General features: G+C 45.3%; 2 protein-coding genes across 6 annotated transcripts in view; one reads left to right on the top strand and one right to left on the bottom strand.

Moving 5' to 3' along the window:
* Nmt1 (N-myristoyltransferase 1) overlaps window positions 1-1,571 on the bottom strand; it is a 39,831-nt gene extending 38,260 nt beyond the window's left edge. Inside the window, exon 1 of the mRNA XM_070027897.1 lies at window positions 1,412-1,571. Within this exon, the coding sequence (XP_069883998.1) occupies window positions 1,412-1,542 (131 nt within the window). The 5' untranslated portion in view covers window positions 1,543-1,571. The remainder of the gene's footprint in view (window positions 1-1,411) is intronic.
* Window positions 1,572-1,717: 146 nt separating this feature from the next.
* Window positions 1,718-12,196, top strand: part of Dcakd (dephospho-CoA kinase domain containing) — a 36,274-nt gene continuing 25,795 nt past the window's right edge. For 3 of the 5 annotated variants that reach the window (XM_070027903.1, XM_070027899.1, XM_070027904.1), the window contains exon 1: window positions 1,718-1,987. The gene's annotated coding sequence lies outside the window, so the exon portion shown is untranslated. Of the gene's footprint in view, window positions 1,988-9,998; window positions 10,080-12,196 lie in introns of those variants that run through there. The other 2 variants (XM_070027902.1, XM_070027900.1) reach the window with 2 other exon arrangements.

Here is a 12,196-nt window from a genome sequence, read left to right as displayed (position 1 = left end):
ATGCATGAGGCCCTGGGTTCGATTCCTCAGCACCACATAAGCAAAAAGAAAAAAGCCGGAAGTGGCGCTGTGGCTCAAGTGGTAGAGCACTAGCCTTGAGCTGAAGAGCTGAGGGACAGCGCCCAGGCCCAGAGTTAAGGCCCCACAACCGGACCCCCCCCCAAAAAAAAAAAAGAAAAGAAAAGAGGGACTGGGAATGTGGCTTAGTAGTAGAGTGTTCACCTAGCAAGCATGAAGCCCTAGGTTCGATTCCTCAGTACCACATAAACGGAAAAGGCCAGAAGTGGTGCTGTGGCTCAAGTGGTAGAGTGCTAGCCTTGAGCAAAGAAGCTCCTGGGCCCAGAGTTCAAGCCCGGGGGGGGGGGGGGGGGGGGGGAGAGAGAGAGAGAGAGAGAGAGAGAGAGAAAAGAAGAGCTTACACTAAGACCTCAACCTTCTACTTTTTCTTTGGTCTTACCTGGATAGAGTTTAGGATGACAAGATGGCTTTTATAAAAACCAGACCACTTGAGTTATGCAGTTTTAAACCCAGAACAGTCTCACACAATGGAGGGCAATCATCAGATACTAAGATACCAGATATGAAGATGAATGATACACAGTGGCTTACAAAAGTGAAAACTGACTTGGAAAAAAAAACTCAACACTCAAACATCAGATGCATTCCTTCTTCTCAAGAAACAAATAAGTAGACCCTAAGTATACAGCATATGTGGGAGTCATCCCACAGATATAAAGTACTGTCCAAGAGATATCATCCATCAATTTCTTGAAGTTTCCTGTACTTAATAAGTTAACAGAGCAAAGATGCACGACCTAACTGTGTACAAGACACAAAGATCATTTGGAGAGACACTGTATGAATTAAAATACCATACCGTTAATGACCTATAGTTTATGAGTTTATATTTTGGAATTCTCTGGTAGTGATATTTCACAACATAATTATATATATGGGTCGTATGGCCTGGTCAACTTCCTCACTGAAAGTAAACTGCAGCGAAATGTTTTATTATTCGTTTATTACTAGCCACGTTGTTCACACAACACCTTTAAAAGTAACGTTCCTTCTGAACTGTAGTTACTATATTGTCCTGTGCTGTACCACCGAAATCCATGTTCGATGTTACATGCTCTGTTCCTCGATCGCGCTTGAAGCACACGAGTGCAACATTACACAGAAGAACTTTTATATAATAAAAGTATTGAATGTCTCGGGCCCTTAATATACCAAGCACTCACCCCTAGTAAATTGACAAAGGCAGCAACCAATCGCCAGATTGGATCCCAATGTCTTAGCCAATAAAAACATGGGGGTGGGGTTAGGCTAAGCTCCCGGTGACTTCCCCGCACCCTCAGAGACCCAGGTTGCGGGAGACTGGACAGGAACTGGACTCCAATCATCTCGTTACCCGCGGTTGTAGCTGTTTTCCTCCTCGTTCTCGCAATCGCTGCAGTGCTCATGGCCGTTTCCGTTCCCTTCCATCACCTGCGGCCGCGAAGGTGCCGGCGGCTTCACTGCTGTCTCACTCTCGTCCGCCATCTTGAGTTGCCAGAGCCAGGCTCCGCGCCCCGCTACATGAGGGGCTCCTATTGGGCGAGGAAAATTTGCGCTGTATTCTGGGTTTTGTAGTTTCTATGAGGAAGGGAGCGGCTACCAATGCAGCTTATTTCAGGGAAACCGGAACAATATGGACTACAATACCCAGAAATCACGAGGGGAGGCTGTGCTGGGAGGTGTGGACAGCAATCCCGGAAGCCCCCCGGCGTTCGGCCGAGCTGTACGAGAAACTGGGCCTCAAGGTTGGCAGGGTTTGACCACCGTCTGGATGCCGGCGGCCGCGATGCATTCTGGGAGTTGTAGTTCAATATTGGGTTAGGGTTTGAGACGTGGACCCTCCAAAGTCCAAGGTTTGACTTCAAGCTTCCGCTGCTACTCCCTGGTTAAGCCATTATTGGCTGTCGTTACGGGCCGTCACCACTCCCAGGTAAGTGAGAGAGACTGAAGTCTGTGGACGCTAGCCGCTGGGAGCCTTAATGCCCCCAGAACTTCTTGGAGGAGACTTTGCTGCCTGGACCCAGGTTTGCTCTTAGACACCGTCCTCATTTGAGACCCTGAGTAGCTCCAAGTCGTTGGCAGTTTGAGGTCTCCTGACAGGCGGGAGCACAAGGTGCATCACTAACCCTGAGCCAGGAGACCCGACTCCTTGGCATGAAGGGCTCTCCTCATCTTGGCCTTCACGTAATGGTCTCCACGGAGATTTTCTGCATACCTTGTCCTGTTCATTCCCCACTAAAGCCCTCCACAACTACTCTAATGAGCACTGATGTGTAAATAAGGCTTTTAGTATATCTTATATCGCCCTTACAACAAGCCTGGATGTAATGTGGGTGTCATTATTTTTCTCCTCTTTCGCAGACTGAAACAAACACATAGCCCAGAGAAGTTGATAAATTGCACAGTCACATAGCTAGTAAGTGGCAAAATCAATATACGAATCCATATCTGTCCCTAGGCCCTCTAAATTCTTTACCTCTATTGAAAATCTCAATGTCTAATACAGATATTGAGACACTGAAAAAAAAAAAAGTTAGTATTAGAAGGTAGACATAATACTGTAAATCTATTTAGCCTTGACTGAAGGCTTCAGTTCATCAAATCTCACGCCTGTGGTTGAGTAATCTCACCAAAGGCCTGAGAACCCAAGGACATGGTTCCCATTCTTGGAGATTTCCTATTTAGGCTGGCTGTGGTGGGTGGTGAGGGAAGGATTAGCTCTTTCTGAGAGCTACATGGCCAAAAAGGGAAATGATCTTTGCTTCTTGGGAAACTCTCAACATGAGAAGAAGGGTATGGTGGGAAGAAGCATTTTCCATCTGACTCAGAGAAAGAAAATCAAATCTAGAGCTAAATATAGTGAACTCTATATAATCCGGAGCAGGAGAGCAGAAAAGTAAATATAATCTAAAGCTTCAGATAACCTCCAATCATTTCCATCTGACTTCAGAAAGCCCTTAAAGCAACCCACTTGAGCTAAGAGCAGTCCACCTACACTCACCTCTCCAGCACAAGAGTATTTTCACCATATACTGTATTAGCACTGAGAATGCTGTTCAATAGTAGGGTATTTACCTAGCATTTGTGAGCCAATCCCCAGCACAACAAACAAACAAACAGGCCACATCTTGGTCTTTTCTGCCCATTCTGACCTGTGGGAGGTCAGAGATAAAAATATTTACCTTCCAGGCATGGGTGGCTCAGACCTGTAATCCTAGTTATTCAGGAGGCTGAGATCTGAGGATCCGGGTTCAAAGCCATCTGGGCAGAAAAGTCTGTGAGACTCTTATCCCCAATTAGCTACCAAAAAGCTAGAAATGGAACCATGGCTCAAGTGGTAGAGTCCTACCTTGAGCACAAAAGTTCAGGGACAGCATCCAGGCCCTGAGTTCAAGCCCCAGGACATTCTCCCCTCCTCTTCCCCCCACCCCACACACATGAATTACTTACCTGTTAGATTTAACTTTGTGAACATCTTACCTCCTTGAGCTCATTATAACCTTATGGAATAGATAAGGAAAGAAACTTGGAAGTTAATTGGATTTGCCCCCAAATTAATGATATACAGTTTCACAGAGCCTGCACCAGACCTTAACTCTGGTATTCTAACTTCCTAGTCCTGTGTTTTCTTTTCTTTTTGGGGGGGGACAGGTCCGGTCATGGGGACTAAACTCTGGGCCTGGGCACTGTCCCTCCGCTCTTCAGCTCAAGGGTAGCGCTCTACTACTTGAGCCACAGCGCCACTTTCGGCTTTTTTCTTTTTGTTTATGTGGTGCTGAGGAATTGAACCCAGGGCCTCATGCATGCAAGGCAAGCGCTGTACCACTGAGCCACCTTCCCAGCCCTAGTCCTATGTTTTCTTTCTACCTAGACATGCAGGAGTTGAAGAACACTAATGACATACGACTAAGGCATGAAGGTCCCAGAGTCTATGGGCCCTTACCATTTTTATAGCTCAAATATTAATTATTTAAGATTACTTACTGAAGACTAAATTACTTGTGATACTTTGCCTTATATTTTAATGCAAACTGATCAATGGAGTGCCTTTCTTGGGCTAGGGAAGCAATGTGGTTGTGATGACCAAGTTCAGAATGCAAGCCAAAAGTTTTGAAATTTGAAGAGACCTGATAAATGCTTACTCCCTTGGTCTTAGGACTTCTCAAGAGTTTAGATCTGGGGCTGGGAAGGTGGCTCAGTGGTAGAGCTCTTGCCTTGCATGCATGAGGCCCTGGGTTCGATTCCTCAGCACCACATAAGCAAAAAGAAAAAAAAAGCTGGAAGTGGTGCTGTGGCTCAAGTGATAGAGTGCTAGCCTTGAGCTGAAGAGCTGAGGGACAGCACCCAGGCCCAGAGTTCAGGCCCCACAACCGGACCACCCCTCCCCCCCCCCCCCCCCCCCCGTAAAAAGCACAAGAGTTCAAATCTTCACTTAAATTTTGTTGGATCCATCTATTCTCCAGAATAAAATTGAGATATTGAGTATATGTGATAATTTCACCTACTTACTAAGTTTGGCAATGCTAGGGATAGAAGGCAAAGCCTTACATGTTCTGATCAAGGGCTGTACTGCTAAGCCACACACCTCAGACCTGTCCTTTATCATTTCGATGCCTAAGTTTACATTTGGATTTGCTGTCACATTAATACAAAATGATTGATAACTGAAAGCAAAGCAGCATACAGTTTCTAAAATTATCTCTGCAAATGTTTTCCTGGGATTCTAAGGGTTCTCATATTTGTTTCTCTCTACTTCCGTATGAGATAGTTTTGTACTTTCAGGCAGTTCTACTTGATGGAAAGTGGGCCTTTTTTTTTTTTTTTTGGGTGGGGGTCCGGTCTTAGGGCCTGAACTCTGGGCCTGGGCACTGTCCCTCAGCTCTTCAGCTCAAGGCTAGCACTCTACCACTTGAGCCACAGTGCCACTTCTGGCTTTTTTTCTTTTTGCTTATGTGGTGCTGGGGAATCGAACCCAGGGCCTCAGGCATGCAAGACAAGTGCTCTACCACTGAGCCACCTTCCCAGCCCCAAAGTTGGCCTTTTTTTAATAGGAAATTATCTTGTCCTACATCTGTCCTTGTAGATAGTCATAACACTTTCTATAAGTAGTATCTATTCCCCTAAATTTACTTTTACTAAGCTAAGCTTCCTGAGTTCAGTCATCCTAAAATAATGGAGCTCTCCCAACTAGCTCTGCTTGTTCTTTTACCCACAGGTTCTTGCAGGAGCATCATATGGAGTACAGCAGGAATCCCAAGGGTAGATTAAGACTCAGTGGTAGAGTGCTTGCCTTGCATGCATGAGGCCCTGGGTTCGATTCCTCAGCACCACATATGTAAAAAGAAAAAAGCTGGAAGTGGTGTGGTGGCTCAACTGGTAGAGCGCTAGCCTTGAGCTGAAGAGCTGAGGGACAGTGCTCAGGCCCAGAGTTCAGGCCCCAGGACCAGACCTCCCCCCCCCCCAATAAAAAAGGTATAGGCTCCCAATTGTGACACCTTGGATTCTAACATCTGACTCTGCCTGTGATTAATGAGTGACATTAAGCAAGCCACTTCATCTCTCCTTAGAGCTTTAGTGTCCTTATCTATAAAATGAGGCATGGGTGAGCAGTTAGTGTCTGAGGACTGAGTGAGTCAATATCCAATTAATTATTTTCTTTCCCAGGAACTTAGCATTACTCCTATGATAATCAAAAGAAAACTTGCTCATAATGTCCATTACCGATTCTGGTGTTTGCTGTACTTCTAGTGGGCTTAGGAAGATGTGAGTCAGGTTGTGATTGATTCATCTGGCATCTTGGAGCACACATGATATATCAGGTTCATGGCAAGAACTACAGAATCAGGCATAGGATAATACAGACTCTGCCCTAGAGTCACTCTTCCAGGTATTCGGACTGACATTACAGTGTAGTACAGGAGGCATCACAGGTGTAATTGGATCCAAGAAGCTTCTAGAAAATGGGAATCCTGGAAGAAATGATGGCTGATGGGGTTTGCTAGAAGAGAAGACCAACGGAAAATCCCAGAATGATGTAAATAGAGATTAGAGTATGAGGAACAATTTTTCTTTTCTGGTACTGGGGTTTGAACTCAGGATCTTGAGCTTGCTAGGCTTTGCTTGCTTGCCACTTAAGTCATACTTCCATCCAGCTTTTTTTGCTCGTTATTTTGGAGTTAGAATGTCTTGGTCTTTTCTAACCATTCTGACCTTGAACTGTAATCTTCTAGGTCTTAGCCTTCTTAGCTAGGATTATAGACTTGAGTCACTGGCACTGGGCAATTAGGAGCATTTTAAGAACTGAGATTAGCTGGACGCTGGTGGCTCACACCTGTAATCCTAGCTACTCAGGAGGCTAAGATCTGAGGATCATGGTTTGAGGCCAGACAGAGCAGTAAAATCTGTAAGCTCTTATCTCCAATTAATCACCAGAAAACTGGAAATGGAGTGCTAGCCTTGAGTGAAAAATCTCAGGGATAGTATATAGGTCCTGAGTTCAAGCCCCACCACTGTCAAAAAAAAAGAAAGAAAAAAAGAAAAAGACCTGATATTGAAGAGACAGGAATATATCCTACCATGAGAGATTGGAGTTCCGGTATTATCATAAATATTCAGGAACTATTAGTGGGTTTCTGGTTGGTGAGAAATAAGACCAAATTTTGCCTGGCAAAAAAAAAATGTTTTTTCCTGGTCATGTGGCTTGAACTCTGGGCCTGGTGCTGTTCCTGAGCTCTTCAGCTCAAGGCTAGCACTCTACCACTTGAGCCACAGTGTCACTTCCAGCCTTTTCTGTTTATGTGGTACTGAGGAATCAAACCCAGGGCTTCATACATGCTAGACAAGCACTCTACCACTGAGCCACATTCCCAGCCCCTGGCAAAAAATCTTATTGGAAGCTAGATGCCAGTGGCTCATTCCTGTAATCTTAACCTACTTAGGAAGTTGAGATCTGAGGATGGCTGTTTGAAGCCAGCAGCCTGGGCAAGAAAGTTCATGACACTTTTTTGTCGGTCGTGAGGCCTGAACTCTGGGCCTGGGCACTGTCCCTCAGCTCTTCAGCTCAAGGCTAGTGTTCTACCACTTGAGCCCCAGCAACACTTCTGGCTTTTCTGCTTATGTCGTGCTGAGGAATCAAACCCAGGGTCTCATGCATGCAAGGCAAGCACTCTACCACTGAGCCATCTTCCTTGCCCCTCTTTTTTTTTTGGCCAGTCGTGGGACTTGAACTCAGGGCCAGGTGCTGAGCTGTCCCTGAGCTCCTTTTGCCCAAGGCTAGCACTCTACTACTTGAGCCACAGTGCCACTTCCAGTTTTTTCTGTTTGTGTGGTACTGAGAAATCTATCCCAGGGCATTCTGCATGCTAGGCAAGCACTCTACCACTAAGCTACATTCCAATTAACCACCAAAAAAGCCAGAAGTGGGTATATGGCTCAAGTGGTAGAGACCCAGCTTGAACAGAAAAGCCCAGGGACAATACCTAAGCCCCTGAGTTCAAGCCCCAGGGCTAGCACAAAAAAACAAAAACAGAAACAAAACCCACAAAAAACAGTTGGGACTTTTTCTTCCAACTAATGAGAACCTATGAAAGGATTTTTTGTTTTGTTTTGCTTTAAGATAATGTCTTTGGGCAGATGAGCTCTTTTGTAGGCTGGATCCAAACTCACCATCTTCCTGCCTCAGCCTCCCAAGTGCTAGAATTACAGGTGTGCATGCCATCACTCCTGGTTCCGGAAGCTTTGAAATAAAGGATAAATATTAATGGTATTTGCAGAGTGTTATAAATTTAATTGCACATTAATATTTATTTAAACTAAACACATGGAAAATACATTGAGTTTCAAGAACCAGGAGTCAAAGGAGTCATTTGTAATAGAATCATGGGTAGTTTGTCAAACAAAACAACTAGCTGACTTACTCCGGGCATCAAGCTAGATATTAAGTACATTGAGGAGACTAAGATACAGGTCATTGTCAGGATGAACTGAAATCACTGTGTAAGCAGCTGGGCCGGAAGCAGTGCAGAGTTTCTCATTACTCTTCTGAATAATAGAGGATATGTGTTTGAGCTGAAAAAGCTCTTGATGGTATCATCTGGTAACTTCAAAGGCTGAGGAAGTGCCTATGCTGAAGCCCTGAAGCAACCCTGCAGCCTTCCCCCTGGGATCACCCCTGGGCAGAAGTGCAACTGCTTTCAGCATACTCGATGTACAATTATACCTAATAAGAAGACAAAGTCCTTGTTTAGGCACCAACAGTTCCTACCATAAGGCAATATCTGGAAAGGGTGAGATCATCTGGAGAGGTTTATATACAGTATGCCATAGGAAGATTCAGATCATTTGTCAGGTCAAGGAAGGAAAGTTCCTACCCCTATTCCTGTTATAGCCTGGCATAATTACTGGGATACATAGTTACAGTATCAGGGATACTGATGGATATCCTTCTGATGTATTAGGAGTAGTGGAAAAGCTGAGAACTACAGAGCTAGATCACCTATAAATTGTCTGCATAAGGACCGGACTTCAAAGATAGCAAGAAGCTGTCTTGAAATGTAGTGAGTTCTCAAACACTGGACAAAATCCAAGCATAAACATCGGACATAATATGGAGGAGACTTCCATATTGTTGGGATGTTTGAACTAAATATCCCTTTGATCATAAAACAGAATTCTATTTGTGATTTCCAGGCCAGTCTGGGCTACATAAGGAGACACTGTTTTCAAAACAAGACAATGCTTCTGTGTCTCTGATCATAAAAAATAATATTTATCAAAATGAACTCCAGGAAATGGAAAAACAAAATAAGAAAGAACTCTCTGTGTGCTGGTGGCTCACATCTATAATCCTGACTACTCAGGAGGCTGAGATCTGAGAATCGCAATTCAAAGCCAGCCTGGGCAGGAAGTCCATAAGACTCGCATCTCCAATTAACCAAGAGCAAACTGGAAGTGCTGCTGTGGCTCAAAGTGATAGATCACTAAGCCTTTAGCTGAAGAGCTCAGGGACAGTGCCCAGGCCCAGAGTTCAAGCCTCACGACCACCAACAAAACAACAACAACAAAAAAACCCACCTATTTATTTGGTGATGGTAATAAGATTTTAGACGCCAGGACATTAGATACAGATGTTAGATTACTTCACTCTTTAATATATTGAATCTTTGCTGTTCCAAACACTGGGTATATTAGTGGTAAAAAAAATAATTTCACACGGGGTGCTAGTGGCTCATGTCTGTAAGCCTAGCTATTCACCAGGCTGAGATAATGGTTCAAAGCCAGACCCAGAAGGAAAATCCCTGAGACTTATCTTCAGTTAACCATCAGAAAATTGGAAGTGGCGCTGTGGCTCAAAGTGGTAGAGTGCTAGCCTCTAGCAAAAATAACTCAGAGACAGCACCACACCCCTGAATTCAAGCCCCACAACCGACCAAAAAATAAAAATAAATTTAATACCTTAAAGGAAGTAAAGGGGAGAAGTGTAGTTTAGGGAAGTGTAGTGTAGAAAGGGAAGTGGATGAAGGACCACCTACCATATAGGATACTTCATTCGATACTTTTATATATTTCCAACGTTTTCAACACTACACAGTAGTGATTATCCCCACACTAAAGTGAGGGGTGAGAGAGAGAGGCTAAGTAAGGACAGAATATAGGTTTAATGACTGTGTTTGAAAGGTCAAATGATTAACTTCTAAATATTGTGTAAAATGAGATTAATGGGAGTATCCATTTTAAGGACTACAAAGTGCTTTCAAGGCCTGACAAATAGAAAGTGCTCCTAAACTGCCAGAGCTACCACATGAGCAGTATTCTCCCTACAGCACTGAAAAAGACCCAACTCTTCTGAAGCTCGACCTAGTCACGCCCAACCTCACCCCTAGCTCTCGGCCCCGCCCCTTCTGCAGACCGGATGTCCGGTTCGCGTGCTCGTGCCAGGGCCCCGCCCACCTTCGGGGGAGCCAACTTGCGAGCGCTGCGGAGATTGGGTGAATCCCCCGCTGCGTGCGCTCGTCCGAGTCCCGGTACGTAGCGCCGGGTTGGCAGTGGCGGTGGGAGCGAGCGGACCCCGGAGACTGCGGGCCGAGCACGCGGCGGGGACGCACTTTGTCCCATTCCGTGGTTCCCGCGCTGGGCAGGGCTGGAGGTCCGGACTCTGGGCGCGCGCGGGACTGCTACCCGGACTCTTGGTGGGGCGTTGGGAGCGCGTCTTTCTACTTTAGTTATTTCTATTGAGTGCGCACCAATGGGGCAAGCCATCGCCTTTTATATCCTCGTCTTGTCAGCAACCCGTGAGGCAAGCTGTTAATTTCAGTTGTACAGATGTTAAAAGGAGAGAAGGAAAAAAGTGTACCTATTGAAAGAGCAGTTTTGCATTCAAACAGTTTCAGGCCAAAGCCATTTGGCGTTAGAATTGTATGGTCAGACTTAGGTTTGATTTTTTCCTTTCTTTTTTAAAATTGAACTTCTGCTACGTCTATTTGTGTGACCTTCAACTCCTTGCCCTCTGTTTGCTCATGGAAAATAGGGATGATACTTACCCTACCTCATAGTGTGCATGTCAAGTGCCTTGCCTGTTAACTGCTGTTTTGCTGAATAGGCCTTTTGAGATCTTGTTTCTTCTGTCCTCCCTTTCCCTGGGGAGGCTAGTTTGGTTTAGGTTAGGCCTGGGGGGTGGCATGGATTTCCCAGTCATCCACTAGTAAAGAGGGCCTCACAGGAGGTTAGAAAGTTTTAGGTCATGTTGGACTACATGGCAAGAGTCTATTTCAAGAAACCAAAAAAATTAAGAAAAAAAAAATTGGGGGCAGTACTAGTGTTTGAACTCAGGGCCTCTCGCTACAGTCATTCTACCACTTGAGCCACACCTTTATTTCCAGGTTTTTGGTGTTTAATTGGAAATAAGAATCTCATGGACTGGTCTGGTAATATGACTTAGTGGTAGAGTGCTTGCCTAGCATGCATGAAGCCCTGGGATTGATTTCTCAGTCAGTACCACATAAACAGAAAAAGCCGCAAGTGGCATTGTGGCTCAAGTGATAGAGTGCTAGTCTTGAGCAAAAGCAGTTCAGGGACAGTGTCCAGGCCTTGAGTTCAAGCCCCAGGATTGGCAAAAAAGAAAACAGATCTCATGGACTTTTCCTGACTGTAAGGTCCACTCCTGGATGGCTAGCAGACTCCACCCTCCTCGCAGCAAAGTCTCCACCCAGTACCTGCGTTACCTAGGCAACTGGGACACCTGGAAGAGGTCGCATCTGAATTTGATGTGGCCACACCTTTCCCCACCCATACCCTAGATAAGGCCTAGCCCAGGCCTAGACTCTCTCTCTCTGTTCTTACCTCTGCTCTCTCTGTTCCATTCTAGCTCGCTCTCTGTTCATTTCTAGCTCTCTCTCTCTCTGTTCTAGTCTAGCTCTCTCTGTTCTATTCTATCTCTCTCTCCCTGTTCGTTTCTTGCTCTCTGCTCTCTCTGTTCATTTCTAGCTCTCTCTCTGTTCTATTCTAGCTCTCTCTGTTCTTACCTCTGCTCTCTCTGTTCTAGCTTTCTCTCTGTGTTCGTTTCTAGCTCTCTGCTCTCTCTGTTCATTTCGAGCTCTCTCTCTCTCTGTTCTTACCTCTCTCTCTCTGTTCTGCTCTAGCTCTTTCCTCTCTTTTCCAGCTCTCTCTCATTCCCAGCCACGTGGAGTGCCAACCTTGCCTGGTCCCAGCAGGCCTACTGAATAAACTACCCCTTACCTGAATACCACGTGAGTGCTGCTGTTCTTACCTCTCTCTCTGCTCTTTTCTAGCTCTTTCCTCTCTTCCCAGCTCTCTCTCATTCCCAGGCCTTTCCCAGCTGCGTGGAGTGCCAACCTTGCCTGGTCCCAGCAGGTCTACTGAATAAACCTACCTCTTACCTGAATAACACGTGCGTGCTGGTGCTGTTCTTACTCAGCTACCTCTTTTTAAAAACCTAACACTGCCCAGGCTGGCTTTGAACTGCGATCCTCAGATCTTAGCTTCCTGAGTAGCTAGGATTATTAGCATGAGTCTCTGGTGCCCAGCTAGTTATTTTTTATTTTCCTCTTGGCTAGTCTAGGACTGCCATTTACTTCCTCTCTTAACTGACATCATAGGCTACCAGACATAGGGTCTAGATAAC

The sequence above is a fragment of the Dipodomys merriami genome, unplaced genomic scaffold (genome assembly GCF_024711535.1).
Source record: "Dipodomys merriami isolate MVZ:Mamm:240054 unplaced genomic scaffold, mDipMer1.0.p SCAF_19, whole genome shotgun sequence".
NCBI classification, from domain to species: domain Eukaryota; kingdom Metazoa; phylum Chordata; class Mammalia; order Rodentia; family Heteromyidae; genus Dipodomys; species Dipodomys merriami.
The sequence above is the reverse complement of the archived record's forward strand: the minus strand, read 5'-3'. Positions and strand labels throughout refer to the sequence as shown.